Genomic DNA, 27,531 nt, shown 5'->3' with positions numbered 1-27,531 from the left:
TTCCTGGTCCGTGACGTCACCCGTCTTTGACGTCTCGCTACGCGATTGGTTAGATACATGAGTGCTTCAGTGACATCACGCAGAAGGTTCCCAATGCGTTACCACGCAGCGTCTCGTTCCCTACTCAGGGAACCTGGGTTACATCTGTAACCTGAGACGTTTTTAAATGCAGTTTTAGAGAATTTTGTTGGAGAGAAGATAGAGAAAGCACTGCCGGTGTATGGATGCCTATGATGAATACTGTAGAAAAGCGATATTGAACTGTTTAACATATTTTAATAGAGAGATACGTTTAGAAAAATGATATTTTGAGAGCACTGTTAAGAAACCTCAAACCTGAAAGGGGCTCCAGCCCCCTTAGCCCACCCCTAGCGCCGCCCCTGGCTTACAGTAAGTGATAACTCGTGTATTTGATTCACATCACATCCACTCCATCTGAAATATCTCAACCTCTTACAAGACAACTGGAAACTTTATCAAATCAACATAGTTTAACAGTACTGTATCTGAAACATCTAAAATATCTCTAAAACAGCTGCGCTCTGACTTACAGGGTCTCTCCAGTGTTCACTGAAGTTCACTTCATGTGACAAAATGAGTTCATTTGAACACCCTGAAAAGTCATCAAACATAGTCGTGCATGGGTGATTTCTTAGGTTTGATAATATAAAATACCTCTGTTAACTGTCACGTATCCCTTGTCTCCCGGACTCCAAATCCCATGATCCTCCTGTTCTCCACACCTGCACTCACTTCCCTCGTCATCTCCTCATCACAGATCATCGTCACCTGGACTCCCTCGTCAGCACTCCCCATATAATGGACTCACTCCCTTCACTCCCTGTCGGATCTTGATGTTGTTGTTTAAGTTGTACCTGTGTGTGTCTTCTCCTGCGTTTGTTCATTAAAGTACCTTAACTGTGGATGTCCGTATACGTTTCATCACTCTAACACCAGCGTACCGTAACATTAACCAATATAATATAAAGTATTGTTCAATTTATACATTTATAGTAATTACTATAGTAACTACATGTAATGTGTAACAAGGACACTGTAAATTGAAGTGTTACACACACTTTGAACAGCCGCATATAAACCACATGTGGGATTAATAAAAATCAATAATAATGCCAGAGCCTCAAGTCATTTTCACCACCTTTATTTTATTCAAACTTATTAAGTACTGGAGAGATGTGCTGTGAAGTGATGTATCCATGCTCCCTTATTCCCTGTGCTGTTTGCAGTGCCCTTCAGGAAGATCTCTCCCTTCAGACTGGAATCTCACTTTAGATCCAAGAATCCGCTGTGAAGTCCACTTCGCAAGGCACTTACAGTCAAATGGAACACACTTGAGGGGCTTTCTGTGTGTTTCCTGTACTGGGTGTGTTCATATTTTCTTGTTTCTTAGGCTCCACTTTTGACTATTCTTGTGTCAGACAGCCCTTGTGTAACTTCTTTCTGTTGTGTTATCTGCACATCATGGATTCTGCTTTATCTTGTGTATAAGTATGACCCTTCTTCCTTAAACTTGAGAATGTTATGGTACTACGTACTGTTTCGGTGTCTGCTTGATCACACTCCCGAGGCGCCTGTTTCCAACTGATGACTGATAGATTTGAGGCTGCAGATAGTCAACCTGACAATTAATCTAACAGGGTGTTAAAAGTGCACACACCCTTTATGATATTCTGCTGTCTAGGTGGTTTGGGTGCCTCCTTCAACCCAGGTGGAAAAAAAAAATTATATATTTCTATAATGTACTTAAAGTGCTCTATTTTTGTGCACTAATTTTGTACTTAATACTTGTAAAAAAGGCCACACTCAGGTTATATTCATGTGCCTTAGTTAACCTTGTAATACACTAGAGTTGACTCACACGCAGCATCCATTCAGCAAGCCAATCAGCGCAGTGCACAGGACGTGCAGATCAGCGGTCCCGCGGCGTAGTCGGAGCCATACGCACGCATACGCCGTATGCTTACTTTTTGCTCAGGGCTGTTTGCTTATCACGACTTGTAAGGATCAGTATTTGCGTATACCCACTTGTTTTTTGCTTGGAAAGTCCATAAAATATTCTCCTGTTAGCTTCCCCCTTAACTGTGCGTCCAATGCTGTTGTGTAAACTCACGATTCTTTGTTGTAATTGGTGCATGAGCACTTCTGTCATTCTACCTTTGCCCGTTCATCATCGTCGGCTAAAAAAGGCTTCACAGTGCGTGTTTGCGCTGCAGTGAGAGAATTCCGATCAAAGCCACTCGGTGTTTTGAGCCGTGCATTGAGCACAGATCTCTCACTGCAGCGGTCATGGCGTGAGAAATATGGTGAATAAATAAGACTTAATTAATTATATAGCCTACATCATGCGTTCGGTGCTTTTATAAGCGCGAAGTTCCCGTACAAAAGACCATCAGCGCAACTGAAGCTTGTTTATTCAATGCATGAGTGGTGCGGGAATCATAAACATGCCCTACTCTGAATCTTATCACGCTCCAAAAGTGTGATAAGACTTCCACAAGCCATTCCGACACTGATGATAAAATGTGCGATCCATTTGAATTATATTGAGAGTTAAACACTTTAAAACGCTATAGAGAAAGTCAAACGCGATCTAGACTGATGGACAAAATGAACAGAAGTCTGAAAAGAGGACAAACATCATCTTGCGCCAACATTTATTAGGAAGCTTTTTAAACTATTCATCACCCACCCTTACTAGAATTTATATCGTTTTATTGTAGTATTTATGGTAAATTTGACTAACTTGTAGAATTTATAATCTATCAAGGGAATATTTTCACTAGATTTATATTACACCTGTGATATGTTCTGTTGTTTCTATTTGCTAGGCCTATGTAGGTTGCTATTATTCATAATAAATGCTATGATAATGGAAAATGATATAGTTTGACTTTTTATGACACAATGAAGTAGAAAATTCAGTCAAACTGATAAGCTTACATAGTCGTAAATAATATAAAACTGAGTTTAAAGAGGTTACCAGGGAAACGGTTCTATTTCTGCTGTTCCATAAGCGCCACCTACTGACAGAGAGTGGATTAAATTTCCATTCAGCCTGACTACTGTTTTTGTTTGTTTGTGACCACATTTTTATACTGTTAATAAATTATATTTTGAATAATTTGCTTTTTTTTTATACCCTTTTGAATAAAATGAAACTTTAATTTCAGATATATCACTTTTCACAGTGAATATAATTCCAAAGCAGCATGTTTAAATAAGTCAAACTGTAAAACATTAAAGGTCCCGTTTTTGTGTTTTTTTTTTTGAAGCTTTGATTGTGTTTATAGTGTGCAATATACAGTAACATGTGTTCATGTTTCGCGTGTAAAAAACACAGTATTTTTCACATAATTTACTTATCTGTATACCGCTGTTTCCACTGTCATAAAAACGGGCTGATGACTTCCTTGTTCTATGAAGTCCCTCCTTCAGAAATACGTAACGAGTTCTGATTGTGCTGCGGTTCCTGTGTTCCTGTGTGCAGTTTAGCGCATCTTGCCCGGAAAGGTCACGACTCTAATCATAAGGTGGAGATGCACGCACGTGTTATTGTAAACATGTCTTTAATTTTACCCTATTAATTTGAGCCGGAATCAGACCCGGTGATTGGACTGCGGGATGAAAATAACAGCGTTTCGACGACATGGCGACAAACACACTCTACAAACGCAACTCTTGTGTATTCCTGTGGGCGGAAGTTAGTCAAAAAACTGTTTTAGTGACGTCATTAAAGAAGGAAGTAGAGGGATGTGGTCCAAACTGGCCGTTCGATGTACGCGACTTCTGTTAAATAAAATATCTCGCTTGGAATTGAACTTTGAGCTTTAAAATTTTACAGATTTTATTTATACTCTAACAACATTACACACTAACTAAAGTTTGAAACATGGGATCACGAACAACGGGACCTTTAAAAATGTCAACCAATTTTAGAATGCACTGTATTTATTTGTATTTAATGAAACATGTTACCAGTGAACAAAAACATAAAACATATTTACTGTTGTGTTTATGTTGTTTTTTGTTGTTGTTGTTGTTGTTGTTGTTTTTTTTTTTTTTTTGGGGGGGGGGGTGGTAATAGTACACCACTTATTTTTTTAGGACTACACCACTCACTGAGCTGAGTCATACCGATCGGGAAAGCGGACAGATGCTAGCTGCACTGTCGCAATTTATAGCTTTGATAAAGTTGTGTGCGTACCTATAAAGTGAGTAACAGTCTGTTTATATTTTGTTTCTACATTGTTTGTGCATGTGCCCCGAGTGTTTATAAGTTTATGAATGTGAGTGACAAAGACGAGCTAGCGTGTAAAGATGTTCATATGTATATTTGCATACTAGTTTCCTCACATATATCACTATTATGTTTATAAGACAAATTCTATGTGCCATTTGATCATTATATGGTTTATTTAATATATATATTTAATATATATCGCTCAATTCTGAGAGTTAGAGCACTCTTTTGGTGCATACGCAGTAATAATTTAGACAGAGCGGCTCCATCTTTGTCCTCGCGTTGAGGTGTCGAATTTCAACTGCTCAATATTAGTCATTTCTAGTAGCGAAACTTTCAATATAATGGCACATTTGTTTTCTTATTTGATTGTTTAATTACTGTATTTAGTGTATTCTTTGTGCAGAAATTGTATTGTTATTATATTTATTGTGACCACTATTATTTGTTATTGTTATTTGTACTTATACATTTTCCTTATATCTTTATCTTGTAGAAAACCACACACACAGACATGCAGACCAGCCAATAAATGCAATAATAACCAACTGCAGAACCGCAGAACCATACGTCATGACAGTCTGAGGACGACAGCGCCAGACTAACAGCCTGAGGGCGGAAGTGGGCGGAGTAATGAGTCTCAGGTTGGATGTGGGCGGAGTTAGCGACAAACAAGCAAACAATCATGGCGGAAGAAGAGAACATGGTAAAAAGTTTCTTTGTGTTGTGCTTTTAATCGATCACGTTTATGTGTTGTGTATTTATTCGATCGTTAACACTTAACATGACTCAAATATTTTGTAAATGGGCTTCAAAGTCACTTTATCACGTCTTTTGATATTTTACAAATCGTCTCGCATTGCTTGCGCCCAGGTGAAAAAATACTATAATTTATAGTAAATACTATAGTGTTTTTGAACCATACTATAGTACTATAAGTACTTGAATTAATTTATTGTGGTAATTCTATAGTTGCTGTGATAATATAACGGCTATAATAATATAAACAAATTACTTTACCCAATATTGTACTAAGTTTTCTACAATTTTATTGTATATTATACTACAATATACACTACAGTTTACTGTAGTAAAAACTAAAGTATACTATTTATACTATTTATTACAGTTTATCAGTTCACTATAGTGTATTCACTATAGTCAGTATTATAGTATTCTGTAGCATTCATTAGTGTTGTAAATACAGTATGGTTCAAAAACTCTATAGTATTTTTTCACCCGGGTGTTTACATATTTATGGTTTGTGATTTTACTTGTTGTTGGTACTGTACTTTATTTAATTGGTTACATTTTACAATACTGATCAGTGTTTTTGTGGATTTTAGAGGCATATTAGTATTGGGAGATGCTCTGCTTTACTTCATTTACAGCGATGCAAAACGTGCTGCAACAATTTCCACTGTCCAGTGCTCTTAAACCGACCAGACGGCACAGGTTGAATGCACAGCTTCAAATTCACTTCAAAAAGGATTTGTTCATGGAGGTATGAACGTTTCTTTTGTATTCTGAATTTAAAATGTTGTTTTTGCAATGCAGTAAGTAGTAATTTTGACTTTAGAAGAATGAAACTTGTTTCTTTTATGCAATTTTTATGGTTATATATTTAAGTTTTTCTTTGATTTTGCAATGCAGTAAATTGACAAGCAGTCTCACCCCAGGACAAGAGAAGCTGATCAAAAACAAGGTTAGTTTCATAAGACTTTCATAAACACATAAGCTACTTATACAGATGGTGTGTTGTTATATCTGTCAAAACTTTTCAGGAATAACTTAATAATATTCTATTGTTTTAGAAACAGTTGACCGGCTGTGTGGGATCTTCATGTTAATGGTAAGAAAAAAAAAAAGGAAAAGTTAAACGTTTTTAAAAATGTATGAACTTCTTTTTTCATTAGAATGAAAAACATATATGAGGGCTTTTCATACTTTAAATAGTTAACCCTGGGTGATTGTTAGCACCAGGTAAACAGAATCCTGGGTTATCTTGATTCACGTTTCACACTGATCATCATTTACCTGGGGTTAACAATTAATACTGAGTATTCATATGCAGCGTTTCACACTGTACATCACTAAACCCTGGTTAACATCCTTATTTGCAGTGTCAGTGTCACTAATAGGATGAACAAAGCACACAATATGTTTTCATAAATGCTCAGGCATTGCACATCCTCATTACATATAGTCAACTTCACTATTTAAGTTTATCCTGAATGAACATTTCAGACTATAAAAGAATTAAACAGTATTTTCTGCACTGCAATTGTTGCATTTTCTGTCAGCATTTGTTTTTTTTTTCTTTCCAATGCTGAATTTTATATTTATATACAATGCACAGTGTTTCTGTGACTGTCAAAAGCATGTCAATATACAAGCAATATGTGGAGCTTCAGTATATATATATATATATATATATATATATATATATATATATATATATATATATATATATATATATATATAATATATATACTGAACATAACTGATTAATTTCATTGGTGTGATGGTATGATTTACTATTTATTATATATGTTCTTCAATATATAAACATGAGAAAAACAGAATGTCAAAACTTTATTATACATGCTGTGCTGCATCCTGACTACAACACAAAGTATTGTTAAATACACTTTTAACATCTCATCCCATTTGTTTGTACCCTTCTCTCATGAAGGAGCCGTGGATCACAGAAGACTTCTGCGCTGCACAACAACCAAAGGTCTTCAAGGGTTTAGTGGAAGAGCTGTGCTTTCTGATATTGAAAGAGGAAGACCAGGAACAAGCCCTTCTTCAACTTCCACAGGCTGAAACAGATGATGACAGACAACTGGCCAAAGAGCCTTTAGTGTTTTGCTTTCAAATTAAGGATGATATGGCAATTTTTCTTAATGAGTGTCTGGACAAAAACATTTCTTTTTTCAGATTTAATTTGTCATCATGTACCTGCTGTTCATTCTACACTCAATTTGGTTTGATTTTGTATTTATTTTAGAGCAAAGCACAGCTAGTGGCTATATAATGCTTTTGCTCTTACATTTTAGTACATTTTATTAAAATTAAATAAATATCTTTTGTGTTTTGTTTTTGGGTTTGATGGATCTGAATGTACTTAATTCACGCATTCTAGTGTACAACCGTGTAATGCGCATTATATATTATGAAAAACAATGATTCATTCTGAAATGCTTAAGTAAAATATTTTATGACAAATTAATAAATGTTTATCATTTTTAGTGTTTAAGCTTTGTGTTCAATTTATATTCAGTTAATCATTTAAGACATAAAACAAATTTATGAACTTTTAAAATAATTAAAGGTTACAAGGGGGTTTTAATACACACATAGGATATATATATGAAGAGTTCATTTGCAAAAACCGATAAACGCCATTTTTAAAAAAAATGAACTAAGTGTTGTGCATTATTCTCCATATATAGCACGTTCTGTACCCTAAATCCATTTTGTCAGAAGAGCCGGTTTTGTCCACTTTCAGGCATCGCAAGTTCACGTTTTACAGCAGAAGCCGACAAGCGCCCTTGTTGTTTGTGTACAGAAACCGATAAGTCCGTTTTAGCGAATCAGCGCGCAGTATTCAGGTCAGGTGACAAGGCTTCTAGTCACTTCAAAAAGACATGCTAGCTGAGGGAAGTTTTATCAAAGCTCACTAAAAGTGATCGAGGATTTATGATTTCGACTCCTGTAAGTCCTTGTACACCATACACGACTTACATGCTGAAAAATTGGTTGTCCTTTTGTGTGTGTGTGTGTGTGTGTGTGTGCGCGCGCGCACATGCGTGTGTGTGTGAGTGCGTGTGTGTGTACTTGTGTGCCGATCTGTGTGTGTGTGTTTGAGAGAGAGAGAGAGAGAGAGAGAGAGAGAGAGCGAGAGAGAGGGCGTGCGTGTGTGTGCCGATCTGTTTGTGTGTGTGTGTGTGTGTGTGTGTGTGCGCGTGCGCGTGGGTGGGTGGGTGTGTGTGTGCGTTTGTGTGCACATGTGTGTTTGAGAGTGTTTTAAATGCAATTACTTGGGTTTTGTTTAACTATGAAACATGAAATGTGGAGTTATCTGCTTTTGCCAAAAAAACGACTGTTGGAGTTATCTGCTTTTGCTAAAAAACAAACTTTTAATATATATATAAAACATACTTTCACTGAATTTTAATTTTTTAATTTACCTGTATTTTTTAGAGTTATCTTTACTTAATCAAAACAGCCCAACTGCAGTTTGATTGTTATTACTTGGAATGCACAATAAAAAAAAACATGATTTGTGAGAATTCATAAAAATGGAGTTATCTGTTTTTGCAAATAAACTCTTCATATATATATATATATATATATATATATATATATATATATATATATATATATATATATATATATATATGTATGTATATATATCGTAACGTGTTTGTGTATATGATTAAGCAATTAACACAATGCGAATCTATCTATATCTATAATTTCAGTTAGATCGTTTTAATACAATATTTCACATTAACATGGTTTTAAACTTTAAAAAGCTCCAAATGGAGCGATGCCTACGGAGATAAATTGGCTCCGCCCACTTCCGCCCTCAGGCTGTTAGTCTGGCGCTGTCGTCCTCAGACTGTCATGACCTCATGACGTATGGTTCTGCGGTTCTGCAGTTAGTCCTATCTCGCAAATTCACATAATCCAAGAAAAGCTACCAGTAGCCACTCAGTTTTACAATACTAACAATTATTTTTTAGTACTTCTTAAGAGAACATCTAAGTGTACTCTATTTTGAGACACTATGAAATATGAACTAAAATGTGCTTTTAATATACTATCTCTGTATTTAAAAAAAATGTATTTAGATACCACTTATAGTACATTTGAACCCATAGTGTCTCAAAATAGCAGTTGAGTACACACATGTTCTTAAGATTATCTTAATATGTACTAAAGAAGATTTTACATTATAGAAGTGTACTTTTTTCACCTGGGAAAGTAAATCTTCACCTATTTTATCATTTATCATAGAGAAAACAGAACTAAAGAGAACAGCTTCAGTATGCAACATTTATTTATTGATTAAATCGTTACACATTCAGGTCATGATGAATGAGACATGAGTAGCTGACTAAAGGTCTGTCAAGCTGAATTATGGTGCCATTCCTGTGTCACTCCTGCAGATGTGTATTTAACACCGGCCAACTTTCTTGATTTTGATTTTTATCTTTGATGCCCTAAAAAAGAGTGAGATTAAATTGAAGATTAAAGTTTGAAAGTGACAGACTCTAAACATTTTTAAACCTATAGTAATTTGTTTGAAAATGCATGCATGTTTAAACTCACCTGAGCGCAGCACACAGAGAGCATTCGTTGGTGTATGTTTTCCCATTGGTTCCACACACAGGCTTAAGTGTTTCAGGGCATGTTTTAGGCTGGTTCTTGCAAAAAGGCTGGTCACATAAAAAGAAAAAAAACCTTGAGTTATTTGCACCTGGAGGGAAGCAATTCTACAGTCTTTATTTACTCACCTTTCTTGCTCCATCAGAAATGGCCACTGTTTTTTAAAAAGAAAAAACAAGGATTAAAGTTTATCATGAAACACATTAACTTGTTGTTTTGCCCATACAATGAAAGTCAATGAGGTTTAATGTTGTTTTGCTGGACAAAAACAGAACTTGAATGTGAATTACTGAAACAATGAAACTCTTCATTATGAACCAAATTAGACTGTTGCAGAGTATCAATATATATATATTGTAGATCCTCATGTGACAAATTAGCAATATCCTAATATCAGTTGTTTTTGTGAATTAAATCATTACATTACTCACCTAGGACGCAGACGCAGAGAAGGATGATGACTCCTTTTGCATACATTGTTCCCAACCTGAGAGTCAATTCACTAAAACTGACGATATGATCAGTGATAAAATGATCCGGCTATTTATAGCAACACTGTATCCACCTTTAAACGTGGGAGTGAACCGTCCATCCCACCGTTTCATCACATCACATCACATGACACACGCAGACAGAGGTTTACTAAGTACCTTTAGTTTGATAGATTTATTTGGCTGGTAGGTGTGTCAAATGAATAATCACTCGTGTTGTCCATCATGGGTAAAATATACAGTTTAATCTCTCTGATTCTGCCAAATCATTCAGTTCCTGTAAAACTACTCAACTGGGAAACTATTTTCATCAGAGCTTCTGTGCAAAGTACAAAAATGTTACACAAATTTATTTATTTATTTTTTTTTTTGCACATTTATCTGTCTTGTCCAATACAAGGCTGTTCATTTATTGTTTTTTAAAATATGATGCATACATATCTGCAGGGGCGGAGCCAGACAGTGTAAACATCCGGGGCTTAGCCCAAATCAATATTTGTCCAAAGACATTTTAATTTTCTGTTGACAGCTTTACTGACAAGAAAGGAGCTTTTGTTGTAGTATTGTTGTTCAGAAAATGTACATTATTTGACACTGTAATTTGTAAAAGTTTGCTCAGACGACCAAACAAACGCAGATTAAACATGTTCAGTCTGGTAAAAACAGACTCCGACCAACACCAACAAGGTTATCACACCTATCCAACAAACTCCAGCAGACGAGTTTGTTGGCGTTTGTCGGTGCGGTGTGAACTGAAACAGCTGAAAACTACCCGCATCTGGCGGGTTGACGGGTGTTAATGTCAAGCCCTGATTGTTAAGCCTGCCCTGGGTACACCAAACTACCCGCATTTTTCTTGTCCGTTGCCCTCACAGATTCCTGCAGTTAAGCTTTGATGTACTTTTACATTCCAATAAAGGTCATAGATGACATGCCTCTGAACTGAAGTATGACTTGTTGTACCATTACAATACTTATAGGCAACTAGTCATCATATCTTCCACTCCACGAAACACATGTTAATGCTCAGTAGTACACATACATGGTGCTTTAATATATGTGCATTGTACTAAAATGTGTTCATTTTCAATGGGCATATATGTGGATCAAACGGGTAGCCTAGTGTGTCCCAAATTTTTCAGCATTAACATTTTAATATTACATTATAGTCATTGGCCTTTAGAAAAATGTTTTTTGAGGAAGTGGAGTGCACAATAGGCCCCTGTGGCACAGCCTAAGCATTTGTCCTTAATGGCATTTTTTCCCCTACATTACTTTTACTTTACGTACCAGTACTTTTACACTTTTACTTGAGTAAAAAGCTTGAGTTGATACTTCAACTTCTACAGAAGTATTTTTAAACCCTAGTATCTATACTTCTACTTGAGTAATGAATGTGAATACTTTTGACACCAGTGTGCGCACATTTCCGCACACGATCAGCTGGTGATCAAAATAAAAGCTCAAGGATTTATCTTTTAAAAAGAAATTAGTACAAAAGTGTTGTAATTTCCCTATACTGTTGTGTAAAGTTATTAACTAATAAAAATTGTCATTTATTTTAGAGTGCATTTGTTACAATATATGGAAATTACTGTCATGAATAATTATATAATATTAAAACATCATTATATTATTATTTTATTAATAATTGTTTGGCATCCTAAAACACAATGTAGACTGAGACTTTATATCACAACTATAAAGATGTTTGAGCCCTCTTTAATGTCCAGGTACAAGTCAATGCTGTTTCTTTGTTCAATTTGCATACTGTATTGGTACCTAGAGGAGGTACACCCAACAAACTTTTACAAATTACAGAGCCAAATAATGTACATTTTCTGAACAACAATACTACAACAAAAGCTCCTTTCATGTCAGTAAAGCTGTTAACAGAAAATTAAAATATCTTTAGACAAATATTGATTTGGGCTAAGCCCCGGATGTTTACACTGCCATACAGTATGCAAATTAAAATATGTTAAACAGTTCAATATTGTTTTTCTACAGTATTCATCATAGGCATCCATACGCCGGCAGCGCTTTCTCTCTCTTCTTTCCAACAGCGCATTCACGCACACCGCAGCTGAACACAGACACGCCTCCTGTCACTCACTCAGAGCAGCGGCAGGACTCGAGACTCTCGTTCGGTCCGGTTGAAGGGTTTTTGTTATGATATGAACAGCTGATATATGCCAACTTTAGCACATTTGTCAGCTAAACATTCATTCAGTGTTTCCCAATGACCCTGTGCTGCCGCCACCATTTCATCATAATACGAAAATTTAAAACATACAAACCTTAAATGGTGTCTAATTTGTATTTTACCCACAAACTGAAATCGAAACCATGATATGGCTTTGTGCCTTTATAAAACAGCAAAATACAGTGATTAATTATTGAAATTTTATTAATAATTGTTTAGCATCCTAAAACACAATGTAGACTGAGACTTTATATCACAACTATAAAAATGTTTGAGCCCTCTTTAATGTCCAAGTACGAGTCAATGCTGTTTCTTTGTTCAATTTGCATACTGTATGGGCTTAAGCTCTTAAGTTTTAAGCTCTCAAAGTGCACCAGATTGATGCATTTAACCATAAATTGTACAAAATTTTCTTGCGGGGGTGCCCCCGGACCCCCCTAGAGGAGGTACACCCAACAAACTTTTACAAATTACAGTGCCAAATAATGTACAGTTTCTCAACAACAATACTACAACAAAAGCTCCTTTCATGTTAGTAAAGCTGTTAACAGAAAATTAAAATATCTTTGGACAAATATTGATTTGGGCTAAGCCCCAGATGTTTACACTGTCTGGCTCCGCCAAAATATGCAAATTGAACAAAGAAACAGCATTGACAAACATCTTTATAGTTGTGATATAAAGTGTCAGTCTACATTGTGTTTTAGGATGCCAAACAATTCTTAATAAAATAATAATATAAATATTATATAATTATTCATGACAGTAATTTCCATATATTGTAACAAATGCACTCTAAAATAAATGACCATTTTTATTAGTTACTAACTTTACACAACAGTATAGGGAAATGACAACACTTTTGTACTAATTTCTTTTTAAAAGATAAATCCTTGAGCTTTTATTTTGATCCCCGGGGCCCAGTTTTTCAAAAGTAAGCCAGTGGGATTTCGGATCACAGATTGGATCAATTCTCGGAAATGGGTTTTTCAAAAGCAAAACAGGGATCCTGAACTAAGATCAGAGTATGTAATTCGATCTTACATATGATCTGGATCAAACTTGCCCTTTGGGTTTTTCAAAACTTAGAACTTGGTTTGGGATCTATTTGATTAAAAAAAAAAAAAAAAAACAGGATTCCTATTCAGTCGGTCACGTTCAACGTACATCGGACAGACCGACGAATAGGTTGAACTTCTCTTTTTTCTGAGTGCGGCGAACAGCACAGCAGCAGCGTCGAAGTCCTCTCTTTATTTTCTGTTTTTTGTTTCGTTTGCCATTATTGAGCAAATGGCTGTTTTGAAAGCGTCAAAAGGCTGTTCTCACGGCCGGTACAGTGCACTTTGAGCGCTGAAAAGCCATTTTTACGGGGTGGTGGAGGGATTCTGGAAACTGTCGGGGATCCTTGGGTGAGTTTTGACTGTGATTATATACAGGCCTGAACTCATGCCAATTGGGTAGATATGTTGATTACAGATTGTTGACAGCTGGTTGAGATGACGTAATCATTAAGATGACGTAATGATTGGGTAGCTTATTTGACTTGTTCCTCCTGAACTACATTACAGTTTTTCTCCATTAGTTTGGCTCATTTCTTTAAACAGAAATTACATTCTCAAAACAACATGGACAAATCTCCAAACCACTTTGCAATTGTTCACAACAGAATTGAATTTCTCATCATTTCATCAAATTGCAAATGTCTAAGTACATGTCTCAATGTCTCAGTACATCTTTGCAAATGATTAAGTACAGGTAGCCTACATTTAGCACAATTTTCAAGTGAATAGATCTTGTTGATCTAAACTGATTGTTGATTCTCAGTCTAATGGTCGTTCGCTCCAAAACGTGTCAGCGTCATTTCGTTGTATGTGGACGAGAATCTGTGGCCAGACAGACAGCAGCGTGTGGATGGCCAGGAGGGTGAGGACGATGTCCAGGAGAGGGAGGGTGAGGACAGCGACCAGTGAAGAACTGTTAGTTGTGAAACTCCAGCTTTATTTACAGCACTGTAGGCTGCATATAATTTTCATTGTTTTTTGTTTGTGTGTTTATATTACAGTATATTATGCTGTATACATTTTCTTTTTACTCTGATGTATGGAAGTTACTTTATGTGTGTGAATGATAATGGTTAGAATTTCCTTGGCAGTATGAGTACAATGTGTGATGTCAAGCCTTGGAAGCTACTCTTACCCTAAAATCCTATTTCGTTTTTTTCAGTTTTATACACAGTGCATGTCGCAACCATCCCCTATAATGATCTCCTGTAATATCCTCAGACACAGTGTCCATTGCATGGAGCAGGGACCTCTGATCTTGAGCCTGATGCTCATACACTCACTCTCCACCTGCAAGCAGAGAAAAAACTCCTCAGTAGGATTGAGGAAAGGAGAGTAAGGTGGTAGGAACACCATGACCATCCTTGGATGAGTAGTGAACCAGGCCCTGATGAGCAGGCAACGGTGGAAATTCACATTGTCCCACAAAATGACCCATTACAGTTTTAATGTATCATTCTGGCTAGACAAAAACAGTACAGTAACCATTGTCAATGAAGGACTGGGCTAAGACTGAAAGGTGGGCATGAGGGATATTTCAATGGTCCTCTGCCATAGTGACAAAACATCTAAACATTTTGACTTGCAGTGCTTACACAGTGCCAAAGGGACAAAGCATTTTGGGGGCACTGACTGTTTAAATGAGAAGGAAATTTAGTTTTGACACATGAGTGAACTGATTTGGGAGAGGTATGAGCTTTTGCAGGTGAACCATGGTGTTGTGCCGAACCATCCACATTATTTTGACAAAAGCACCAAGTGTGTTGAGAATGTCCAGTCTGTTTCAAGAAATGAGCCAAAGCAATTGAGAGGGATCTTTGCCATTTCTGTGGCACTGACTATTTATTTGGTAAAGGAATTTAGTTTTTAAACATGAGTGAACAGTTTTGGGAGAGATATGAGCTTTTGCAAGTGAGCTATAGTGTTGTGCTGAACTGTAAGACTGTTTTTCCAAATGATCTTAGAGTTCTGAGAATGTAATTTCTGTTTCAAAAAATGAGCCAACCCAATGGAGAAAAACTCTACTTGTGTGCTTCTGGATGCGGTCGTTTCCTGTCCTCACTGACGGCCACGATCATTGTTTCACATGTCTGGGCGCATGCTGAAACGATAGTCGTGGGTGTTTCATGTTTTCGTATGAGAACATGATCACGTCAACACACCGGTCGTCACTCTTTCTCCGGGAAGCTTGAGTCCCCTCTGTTGTTGGCCAGCTGCCGCTTGAGTGTAAAAGCACAGCCGCGGGTCTGCCTGACACTCTGGGAGACCGTGGAGATCAGTGAGAGCAAAACTCTCGCTCCTCTGTGTGTCGTGTGCTGTCGAGCTGTCGGGCTGCAGCGCGGGTTGTCACGGCAACCCAACGCTCACTCGGTGCTCTAGGTGCGGTTCCCTTGCCTAATCTCCATTGTAGCGCCCTCTCTGGTGCACCAGAAGAGGTCTACTTTGCTGATATGGCTTGGGTGACATGAGGTTGAGGGGTTCCTTCGGGGAACCAACCCCCTAGGGCCCCTCCCTCTCTAGCACATTACAAGCTATGCAGTTTTTGGATTGGATTGCTGGTCCTTCTCATAGGGGAACCTAGCATTTCATTCAGAGCTCCAGCTGAGGGTCAGATGTCGATTGCAGCATCGGAGAGAGTGCTGTTATGCTCTGGAAATGAGGGTGACGCTGCCCACTGTAATGGTGTGTGCTTATGCTGACTCAGATTCAGAGTTTACAGCCATGCTTTCCCGGGTATTCCGGATGTGCATGGAAAACTTGGTAGTATGGAGGTATATTGGTGCCATAAATATGGAACGCCAAGAGTGCCAAAATCTGCATAAGTTTTTCCTCTCTCACTGCCCTCTTGGATGGGGTGGCTGTACACAGACCACACCCACCCTGCATGTGAGGCCAAGGCACTCTAATGCATGAGGGTAGTTCTGAGATGGGGTTGAGCTGCGCTTGTTGACTAACCGTGATCAAGTCACGGCGCAGGCCCTCAGCCAGACGATATCCACCTCAGTGGTCCAGAAGCGCCCCCTGGCTGACCTTGTGAGGTGCGAGAGGTTGTCAAGCTAAATGCTTTCTCAACGCTCCCATCTCACGAGGTGGCCTTTTCGGTGACACTGTCGAGGACTGAGCCCAGCAGTTCTCCTCAGTTAGTAACAGACCGGGGAGCTTCCCATGACAAACCATTGAGTTCCTCTTGGGCCACCCCTCAGTCTGCTCGTTGCCAAGGGTGTCGTCCCCTGCAAAAAAACTCCGGCCCAGCCTGCTCTACTGTGTCGGTTGCGGGGAGATGACACCTCCCGTCTCTGCTGTTCCCAAGTTCAGGGGCGTCCTCTTCACTACAGTGAAAGATGTCGATGCCCCTGTCTTGCGTGCGGAGATCGCTGTCCTACTGGCTAAGGACGCGATAGAGCCGGTCCCTCTAGCTGATATGAAGTCAGGGTTCTACAGTCCCTACTTCGTTATACCCAAGAAGAGCGGTGGGTTACGACCTATCCTGGATCTGCGAGTCTTGAATCGGAGCCTTCACAAGCTACCGTTTAAGATGCTCACGCAGAGACGCATTTTCGAATGCATCTGTCAGCGATCGACCTGAAGAACGCGTACTTTCATGTCTCGATTCTTCCGCGACACAGGCCATTCCTGCGGTTCGCGTTCAAAGGGCGAGCATATCAGTACAGAGTCCTACCCTTCGGGCTGGCCCTGTTTCCCCGCATCTTCACGAAAGTCGTGGAGGGAGCCCTTGTTCCCATGAGAGAACAGGGTGTTTGCATTCTCAACTATCTCGATGACTGGCTCATTCTAGCACAGTCTCGGGATCAGTTGTGCAAACACAGGGATTTGGTGCTCAGACACCTCAGTCAGTTGGGGCTTCAGGTCAACTGGGAAAAGAGCAAACTCGCCCCGGTGCAGAGGATCTCTTTTCTCGGTATGGAGTTGGATTCAGTCGAACAGATAGCATGCCTCACAGAGGAACGTGCTCAGTCGGTGTTGAACTGCCTGAATACGTTCAATGGAAGGACAGCGATCACACTGAAATATTTTCAGAGGCTCCTGGGGCATATGGCGGCTGCAGCGGCTGTAATACCGCTCGATCTGCTTCATATGAGACCGCTTCAGCACTGGCTTCACGGCCGAGTGCCGAGATGGGCGTGGCAATGCGGCACGTTCCGGGTGGCAATCACTCAGGAGTGTCGCCAAGCCTTCAGCCCGTGGTCGGACCCCTTAATTCTTCGGGCAGGAGTGCCCCTAGAACAGGTGTCCCGGCATACTGTGGTATTCACAAATGCCTTGGCCACCGGCTGGGGTGCCACGTACAAAGGGCTTGCAGTTTCAGGGGTTTGGACGGGACCCCATCTGCAGTGGCACATCAACTGCCTCGAGTTGCTTGCAGTACGTCTTGCTCTGAGCCGCCTCAAAGGGGCCACTACAGGGAAAGCATGTACTGGTCCGTACGGACAACACTGCGACCATTGCGTACAACAAACGTCTAGGTGGTCTACGCTCCCGTCGCATGTCGCAACTCGCCCGCCATCTCCTCCTGTGGAGTCGGAAGCATCTGAGGTCGCTTCGCGCCATTCATGTTCCCGGTGTGCTCAACCATGTGGCCGACGAGCTCTCACGAGCTGCGCTGCCGAGAGAGTGGCGACTCCACCCCTAGGTGGTCCGGCTGATTTGGAGAGAGTTCGGAGAGGCTCAGGTAGACCTGTTTGCCTCACCAGAAACATCTCACTGCCAGTTGTTTTACTTTCTGACTGAGGGAACACTCGGGACAGACACACTGGCACACAGCTGGCCCCGGGGCCTGTGCAAATATACGTTTCCCCCAGTGAGCCTACTTGCACAAACTCTGTGCAAAGTCAGGGAGGATGAAGAGCAGGTCCTGCTAGTTGCGCCCTATTGGCCCAACCGAACTTTGTTTCCGGAACTCTCACTCCTCGCGACAGCCCCTCCCTGGCCCATTCCTCTGAGGAAGGACCTTCTTTCTCAGAGATGGGGCACTCTTTGGCACCCGCTTCCAGACCTCTGGAAACTCCATGTCTGGTCCCTGGACGGGACGCGGAGGTCCTAGGTGACTTACCCCCCGAAGTACTTAACACCATCACTTCGGCTTCGAAGTGGAACCTGTTCGTCGAGTGGTGTTCTTCTCGCCGAGAAAGACCCCCGAAGATGCTCGATCAGAGTTGTGCTGTCCTTCTTGCAGCAAGGGTTGGAGCGTAGGCCTCCACCCTCAAAGTCCACACTGCTGCTATCTCTGCTTACTACGACCACATAGATGGCAAAACTGTTGGTCAGCACGACCTGGTCGTCAGGTTCCTTAGGGGGGCGAGACGGTTAAATCCTCCTCGACCTCCCTCCATACCCTCTTGGGACCTTGCTCCAGTGCTTCGAGCACTTCAGATTGCTCCCTTTGAGCCCTTGCGATCAGCAGACTTAACACTCTGAGGTCTAAAAACGCGCCGGCGCGTTTTGCAGGTTTTTTTTCACATTGCAGCAAAACAGACTTAAAATACTCCGTCATTTCTTGTCATAGAGACATAAGTAATATATCAATTGAAACTATAGAATATCTTCTTTTATTTATATACACTCAAAGTAAAAACAAAATGTTGTGCTTTTTGTAAAATAAAGAAAACTAACATGATGCGTGATTTCTCCTCTCCCTCTGAATGAAGTCCAATCTGATAATTCTCAGAAAATGAACTGTAACTTAGTGAATACTAATCACAGAAAAATTAAACTTTTGTCTAAAAAAACGTTAAGATGTCAGGTTTTAAATCATGTAAGTCAAATCGAAAACAAACCTTCTGTGTTTATGTAATCTGTATGAAAAGAGAGCCATGTCAGAAATCTGTGATTCAGCTCATTATCCGCTAATGCGGCCACGCCCACGGAGCCAGCGCTATTCAGACGCAAATTCAGAGGCAATACATGCATTCATCGTCTCAATTGTGTATTTATTGTCTTGAAAAGTGTTTATCTGGATGTAAAAGTCATGGTTAGCGATCTCTAGACATGCAGTTACTTCCTGTTTCATGTCTTCTACAGATGAAGTTTAGATGAGTTTTTGTTTCTTTAGCGCCCTCCTGCTGCTGTATGAATTGGAAACTCCATTCATGGAATAGCCTCTTCTTCTTTTAGATGAATTTGTGGACTAAAAATGCACAGAGCGCCCTCCGACTTCAAGGATGAATTGAAAACACCAGCGCTTATAGTAATGACAATGAATATTAAATTAATATAACTCCTCTGTATAGAAAATTGACATAAGCATATGAGAATCCAATATTTCTCCAAATGTACATGTTTTTAAATTAAAAGCCTATATTCAGACTCTTTGCATCACAGAAATACATTATATTTTAAAGTATAATATAAAACCATTACTTTATATTGTAATAATATTTTTCTGTATGTTTCATATATCATAATGAGCTTGAGACATCACAGAAGGTTTTTTTCACAGCCTACCTGACTGAAATGCCTCATTAATATGCAAGTCATTTCAGCTCATTACTATCCAATTCTTTTGTCTTCTCAGGTGAGAACGGCCCATTTTCAGTGGTGATTCACGCCTCCTCGCATACTGTGTTTCTTGGCAAAAAGTGTCTTACAAAAACTAAATCAATATATTGTTTTATATGAAGGAGTAGGCAGCATAATTTTTACATAATTTTGAAGCAAAAACTCTAGCCTACAACCTCCAATACCCAAAAGTCTTGTGAACACAGATTTACTATACTTTTTTCGGCCTTATTTCAGTGACTTAAGTTTTTTGTTTTTTCAATAACCACGCATAAATGTTATTCCTTCAAAAACACAAACATGTACATACATGTTCCTCACATATTATTGTAGCCTAGTTTGTGCTGAATACAGTGTAATGACACTTTTGTCATTTATATGTTTATGAACAACTGAAAAAAGCACAAATGTCAGGGCATGTCAAAACTTCTCCAAGCCCCAAATCAGCCTCAGACTCCAGAGGGTTAAAGATTCTGTCTCTGAAGACTTTGCTGCTGGTTGCATTGGCCTCCATCAAGAGGGTAGGGGACCTGCAGTCATTTTCGGTCAACGAATCGTGCCTACAGTTTGGGCCGGGTAACAGCCATGTGGTAATGAGACCCCAGCCTGGCTATGTGCCCAAGGTTCTTACCACTCCCTTCAGGGACCAGGTAGTGAGCCTACAAGCGCTGCCCTCGGAGGAGGCAGACCCAGCCCTGGCTTTGCTCTGTCCAGTTCGCGCCTTGCGAACCAACATAGACAGACGTACCTCGAACGTGACCGACTGAATGTGAACGTCTCGGTTACAAAGGTAACCCTCATTCCCTGAAGGAGGGAACGGAGACGTACATCCCGTTGCCACAGTCGTTGTCCTGCTGATGCTGCCGCCTGCTTGGTTCGGCTCCTCAGCGAAAACCTGTAGATGCAACGCACCTGCTACTCATTATATACCCGCGCTGCGAGGCGAGCAGCTGATGCATATGATTGCATGCCAATGTGCAATTGGCTCGTTGTAGTTACACTCGAAGTAGATTGGCCTCTCTAGCGAGATTCTTATTCGTCAGTCTGTCTGACGTACGTCTCCGTTCCCTCCTTCAGGGAACGAGGGTTACCTTTGTAACCGAGACGTTTTACGTCAAAAAATGTTTGACAGTGTTTCTGATTTAAACTTATTGATTTAAAAGCCTGCTTGTAACATGTATGTTTTGTTTTGGTTTAGTTTCAATGTGTTTTAGTTCTAGTTTAGTTCTGTTCCTGTTTGCCCTTGTTCCCTTTGCTTGTTTGTCTTCATGGTTTCGGATTGAGTCACGCACGTTTCTGGTTACGTTAATTATCCCTGTGTGTATCTAAGCCTCGAGTTCTTTCTGTTCATTGTTCGGTGTTGTCTGAGTTTTATGGTTTTGCTAATTTCTCCAGAGAATTCTTGTTTTGGATTATTGGATTAAAGACTGTTTTTGTCATATTCTCCTGTCGTGAGCTTCACTGCAGCAACATCTGACACTGCTTCAGTTAATGCATAAGTTTTCTGATTTTCAACCAGCTTTGTATTGTTACAATATCTGTAGCATATGTATATGAACAGATATCCCCAATTATTTGTCAGCTGGATTATACAAAACACATCAATTTGCATCATCTGGTGGACTTTTGACAGCTCTAAGGCTTTTGATAAAACTACAGATTAAACTTCACAATTTTTGTATTGCCATGCACGGGCAGTCAAATTGACAGACGGGTGGCACCAAAATAAAAAGTGCATTAAAGTTCTATAACAGTTCTACTGCATAGATAGTCAAGTTTTATTAAAAGCCCATCTTGCCAGCGGTGTATTCCCCCTTTAACTGATTCAAACCTCTGATTCAATGATTCACTCAAAAGTATTAACATAAGTCTCCTTATGGCATTCTCATATATTGTCCATGTGTGACAATCTTCACTATTGTCCAGCCTAGAGAATTTACTATGTCTATTTCCAAGCAGAGTCGAAACTTACCAGTCTGAACGAACGGAGGACGGACAGACCCTCCACGTTGGAAAGGCCCAACTCCATCAGACTCAAACAAATGATAATTCCATCAAAGATGTTCCAGCCTTGCTGAAAGTAATAGTATGGATCCAGAGCAAAGATCTTCAGCATCATCTCTGCTGTGAAGATTCCATTGAACACCTGGTAAGCAAGAATAAAACTTTACATTGGAATTAAATATATACATATAAGTAGATATATGCACATAAACTACTTTGAAAACACATTTATCAAATAAATCCCTCGATGTTCAACAAAAAGCTCACATGACTTTGCCTCAACAGTGGAAGTGATTGGATAATTGGACTAACCAGTGGGCCAGTTTCAATGCACAGCATCTCAAAAGTTTGTTTGGTCACTCTGAAATAACTGAGCCAAAGTCTGTCATCAAAATGATTTGGTTTAATTTCCTCCCAGAAGCGTCTCACATGATTGAGTTAGTAAACATCAGGGATCTGAACGCAAGACAACATGACAGCGTTTATTGCGTTTCGTCTGCACGCTCAGTCATTTATGATGTAGGAAAAAAAGCCACAGTGGCTTTCTCGATTGTGGCAACTTCCATTTTTATTACAGATATTTTCCACCAATTTCCCAGGAAGTGACAATTTTGTTCGCCACATGGGATGGAAATGCTGCTTTATTCACAAATGTTTTATTCCAGTGTTTTTTTTTTTTATTCCGATATTTTAAATTTGCAGCTTTTGATTGAAACATAGCAAATGATAATAATAATGTTTCTTGAGCAGCAAATCAGCATATTAGAATTATTTCTGAAGGATCATGTGTCTGAAGACTGCTGAAAATTCAGCTTTGTCACCACGAATAAATTACATTTTAAAATATATTAAAATAGAATACAGTTATTTTGAATTGTAATATTATTTCACAGTATTACAGCTTTAACTGTATTTTTGACCAAATAAATGCAGCCTCGGTGAGAATAAGAGACATTGTAAAAAATCGTAATTATTCCAAAAAATTCCAAAGAAGCAAAGAAACAGGGCTGATTAAGATGCTCAAACAAACCAAGTTTTTGAGAGCGCCACTGTTACTGTAATTGTCCTCACCAGGTTTCCAACACTCAACATGCTGTTGAATTCATCCGTCATGGGATAGTGCTTTAGTGCCATGAACAATGTGTTGAGAACAATGCAAATGGTAATTGCAAGGTCCAGAAAGTGGTCCATCACCATGACTTTAAGTCCTTCCTTCACTCTTATCCAGGCTGGAGAACATGTCCATATCAGGTACTTCTTTGTAAATTCATACCAGCATGGAGGACATTTCTGACGGGCCACTTCAAGTTCTAAGAGAGGAGATGGAAAACAATAAATAAGAACATTAAGGATTTATCCAGGCTTTTAATAGATACATTGTTTTTCCTTGACAGCAGTGAGAGCAATCAAAGATGTTTGCTTCTTCCTATTTGTCTCATAAGAAAAAGAGTTTCAGAAGAGAGTCTCAGACTGTACTCTATTTGTCATGGTACCAAAGTCTGCAATCAAAGTTAGAGATCTCAATGTGAACTCAAATATTTCTCATCAAATTCTTCTGAGATCCAGTGATCTACTGATCTGAGCTGATATCCACATTAATACTCTTACATCTACTTCTATTCTTCTACAGCATGTCAACAATTCTCTCATTTGTGTCTGTTTTTATTTTTATTTTTTTAAATAATTTTAGTCCGTCACACCCTCCATGGCGTCACTGAAGAAGCTGACAGAGCTCAGTCCTCTCTTCCTGTGAGGAGGCGGGACTTCCTCCTGCATGTCGACAGTCAGCTTGGCAGCTGCAGAGGTCTGTTCATTCTGAGACTCTGGCTCCTGTCAATCAAAATGAACATAAAAAAAAAAAAAGCATAAACGGTATACTAATACTAGCCTATATAACAAATCTCAATTGCTTGATTGTTATTTTGTTGAAAAATGTAAACAATATCATCACCCAGCAATATATTAAAAGTTGGATATATTGTACATAGTACTTTACCTGGATACATACAGTACACTCATATAAACCAGATAATACTATAAAGTAAATCTCGTCTGCGTGATTGTTTATATCGTTGCAAAATGTAAGCTGTATTATTGCACAGCTCTATATTTCCATTGATGTATGGGTTGTTAGGATTTGGCTGAGATACAACTATTTGAAAATCTGGAAAATAAAAAAAAATCTAAATATTGAGAAAATCGCCTTTAAAGTTGTCCAAATGAAGTCCTTAGCAACGCATATACACTCACAAAAATAGATTTTTGATATATTTACGGTAGGAAATTTACAAAATATCTTCATGCAACATGATCTTTACTTAACACTCTGAGGTCTGAAAACGCCGGCGCGTTTTGCAGGTTTTTTTTCACATTGCAGCAAAACAGACTTAAAATACTCTGTCATTTTTTGTCATAGAGACATAAGTAATATATCAATTGAAACTATAGAATATCTTCTTTTTTGTTTGTGTACACTCAGAGTAAAAACGTCTCGGGTTACGTCTGTAACCCTGGTTCCCTGAATAAGGGAACGAGACACTGCGTAAGCGCTTTGGGAACGCCTCTGCGTGTTACGTCTTGAAGCACTTGCGAAATCGAACCAATAGTGTGACGGGTTTCTGGTTCAACGCTGCTCAACGCTGCTGCCTGCCAGCTGTCTGATCTATGCTCGGAGCTTCGTGGAGATTATCCTAAATCCTTCTCTTTATTCCTATTCACATAATATAACTTTCTTATTTTTCACTAGATTACTTAACCTATTGCATAGTATTACTAAACGGAACGATTTATTACTAGCAATCCACCAGCGTAATCACCTAGTGTTAGCCATAGCCTGCTAGCTACCGTCTACTTTCTTTTTTTTCCTCTAAACCAACCTTCCTTGTCGATTGAATGGCGGATTTATCCGATGTATGTTATTCTGATCTGTCCTCGCCAGATCGGGAAGCTGTGGAGACGTTGCTGCCCGGCATTCATCGATCCACCGCGAGGTACAGCGTCCCGCACATCACCCTCGCCCCAGGCACCGGCAAGCGACCGAGACATCCAGCCAGCGAGTCCCGTCTGCGTTGCAGTTTTTCGGACGGCGTTCATCAAACACACGGTCAGTCATGTCCGACGATTATCATGTGTAGTAAATGCAACATGTACAGCTTAGCTCTTTCTGTCAGCAGTGAGACTTACACATGTGATAAATGCAGGGATATTGTCAGGCTGACAGAGAGAATCTCAGAATTAGAGACACGCATCCAAACTTTAATTGAGGATAGTGAGAATGAAAGGGCCTTAGATACTGCTTTGGATGCGACTAGCCTAGTAAACACTACACATTCGGTTCCGGTTGTAGAAGCCACGCAGCAGGCTAACTGGGTGACTGTGAGGCGGCATAATGGCAAGAACAAACACCACTCTTCCGTTCCGATTAGAACATCAAACAGGTTCTCCCCACTCAGTGACGCACCCACTGAGAATCCTGTTGAAAGTGCCCTAGTAATTGGCGATTCTATTACACGGAACGTGAAAATAGAGACACCAGCCACCATAGTCACATGTTTGCCGGGGGTCAGAGCACCTGACATCAAAGCAAATTTAAAAGTGCTGGCTAATGCTAAACGTAAATATTCTAAAATCATTATCCACGTCGGCACAAATGATGTTCGACTTCGCCAGTCGGAGATCACTAAAATTAACATTAAAGAGGTGTGTAAACTCGCAAATTCAATGTCAGCAAAAGTAATTTGTTCTGGCCCTCTTCCTGTTCGTCGGAGTGATGAGATAGTTAGCAGGTTATCATCACTCAATGGCTGGCTGTCTAAGTGGTGTGCGCAGAATAATATAGGTTTCATAGACAATTGGAAAAGCTTTTGGGGCAGACCTGATCTGTTGAAAAGAGATGGTATTCATCCCTCCCGGGATGGTGCTGCTCTTCTCTCTAGAAATTTGGCAAATAGTCTTAGAGCTGAAACATGACAAACCAGGGCCCAGATCAGGACTCAGACAAACTGGCTAAACCGACCGTCTGCTAGCCGCCTCACGTCACAGAACTCAGATAATTCACAGCACATAGAAACACTTTCACCTAGATATTATCACATAGAGACTGTGTCTGTACCTCGAACTAGTAAATACAAAAAACTTCCAAAACCTTTTAAGGGTAAAAATTTAATTGATGTTCAAAAAATGAAAATCACAGATAAATCAGATAAACAAATGATAAAGCTTGGGTTACTGAATATTAGATCTATTTCTTCAAAAGCACTTATTGTAAATTAAATTATCACAGACAATAAACTAGACTTGCTGTGTTTGACAGAAACCTGGCTAAAACCAGACGATTACATTACTTTAAATGAATCTAGTCCTCAAGGTTATGATTATCGACACAATCCTCGACAGAAAGGCAAAGGGGGAGGTGTTGCTGTAATTTATAGTAATATATTCAGAATCATTCAAAAGAATTTCAAATATAATTCCTTTGAAGTGATGGTGCTTTATGTAACATTATGTAAGTTGACATTTGTGCTGGCTACTGTATACAGGCCACCAGGGCACCATACTGACTTTATCAAAGAATTTGCTGAGTTTCTATCAGAGTTAGTACTGGCTGCGGATAAAGTCCTTGTTGTTGGTGATTTTAATATCCATGTAGATAATAATAAAGACGCATTTGGATTGGTATTTGCAGATATTTTAAACTCTATTGGAGTTAGACAACACGTGTCAGGACCCACTCATTGTCGTAATCATACCCTAGATCTAATACTGTCGCATGGAATAGATATTGATGCTGTTGAAATTCTACAGCAGAGCGATGATATATCAGATCATTATTTAGTCTCGTGTATAATACAATTAGCCAAGGCTACAAAACCACCACCCAGCCATAAATATTGTAGAACAATCACGTCTGCCACTAAAGATTGCTTTATAAATAATCTCCCCGAGCAGTTTCATCACCTTAGTATACCTGACAACTTAGAAGAACTCGATGCAGCAACAGAAACTATTGGCTCTCTCTTTTACAGCACATTAGATGCAGTCGCTCCTTTACGTCTAAAGAAGATTAAGGAAAGTAATCCAACGCCGTGGTATGATGAGCACACTCGGGCTCTAAAACGAGCTGTTAGAAACGCTGAACGTAGTTGGAAGAAAACAAAACTAGAAGTTTTTCGCCTTTCGTGGAAAGAAAAAATGATTGAGTACAGAACAGCCATAAGAAATGCTAGATCTACTTATTTTTCAAATCTCTTAATAGAAAACAAACATAATCCTAGGTATTTATTTGACACAGTGGCTAAATTAACTAGAAACAGAGATTCAACTGCTGACGTTTCCATAGAGCACAGCAGTAATGACTTTATGAACTTCTTTACTTGCAAGATTGATAATATTAGAGAGAAAATTATAAACATGCAACCGTCTACAGTTTCTCTTCAGACAGTGCACTGTAGTGTCCCTGAGGTAAAACTAGAATCATTCGCCGCTATAGGAGAGGAAGAATTATCTAAACTTATCAAATCATCAAAATCAACGACATGTATGTTAGACCCAATGCCGACTAAACTACTGGAAGAAATGCTTGATATAATTAAT

At 39.3% G+C, this 27,531-nt stretch overlaps 1 protein-coding gene and 1 long non-coding RNA gene across 2 annotated transcripts; one reads left to right on the top strand and one right to left on the bottom strand.

The window, feature by feature from the left end:
• The first annotated feature begins 5,910 nt into the window (after positions 1 to 5,910).
• On the top strand, positions 5,911 to 7,395 carry LOC137002549 (uncharacterized). The gene is made up of 3 exons (XR_010891888.1): positions 5,911 to 5,966; positions 6,082 to 6,113; positions 6,957 to 7,395. It is a non-coding gene; the product is annotated as an uncharacterized lncRNA (long non-coding RNA).
• A 1,933-nt stretch (positions 7,396 to 9,328) lies between these two features.
• On the bottom strand, positions 9,329 to 10,181 carry LOC137002775 (proteinase inhibitor PSKP-2-like). Its single transcript, XM_067362644.1, has 4 exons — positions 10,093 to 10,181; positions 9,790 to 9,815; positions 9,605 to 9,711; positions 9,329 to 9,495 (listed from the first exon to the last, which is right to left on the bottom strand). Exons 1-4 carry the CDS (start codon positions 10,136 to 10,138, stop codon positions 9,450 to 9,452), a joined length of 225 nt encoding a protein of 74 aa, XP_067218745.1. The 5' UTR covers positions 10,139 to 10,181; the 3' UTR covers positions 9,329 to 9,449.
• Positions 10,182 to 27,531: the final 17,350 nt, after the last annotated feature.

Source organism: Chanodichthys erythropterus, chromosome 16, assembly GCF_024489055.1.
Source record: "Chanodichthys erythropterus isolate Z2021 chromosome 16, ASM2448905v1, whole genome shotgun sequence".
Lineage (NCBI taxonomy): Eukaryota > Metazoa > Chordata > Actinopteri > Cypriniformes > Xenocyprididae > Chanodichthys > Chanodichthys erythropterus.
Note: the sequence above shows the minus strand (reverse complement) of the source record. Positions and strands in the feature narration are given on the sequence as shown.

What these genes read in the sequence shown, in the direction of transcription:
- LOC137002775 (XM_067362644.1), bottom strand. Translation starts at nt 10,138, where the DNA reads ATGTATGCAAAAGGAGTCATCATCCTTCTCTGCGTCTGCGTCCTAG. An exon ending in TCTCTGCGTCTGCGTCCTAG is followed by an intron (nt 9,816 to 10,092) that starts GTGAGTAATGTA and finishes TTTAAAAAACAG; the next exon opens with TGGCCATTTCTGATGGAGCA. An exon ending in TCTCTGTGTGCTGCGCTCAG is followed by an intron (nt 9,496 to 9,604) that starts GTGAGTTTAAAC and finishes ACTCTTTTTTAG; the next exon opens with GGCATCAAAGATAAAAATCA.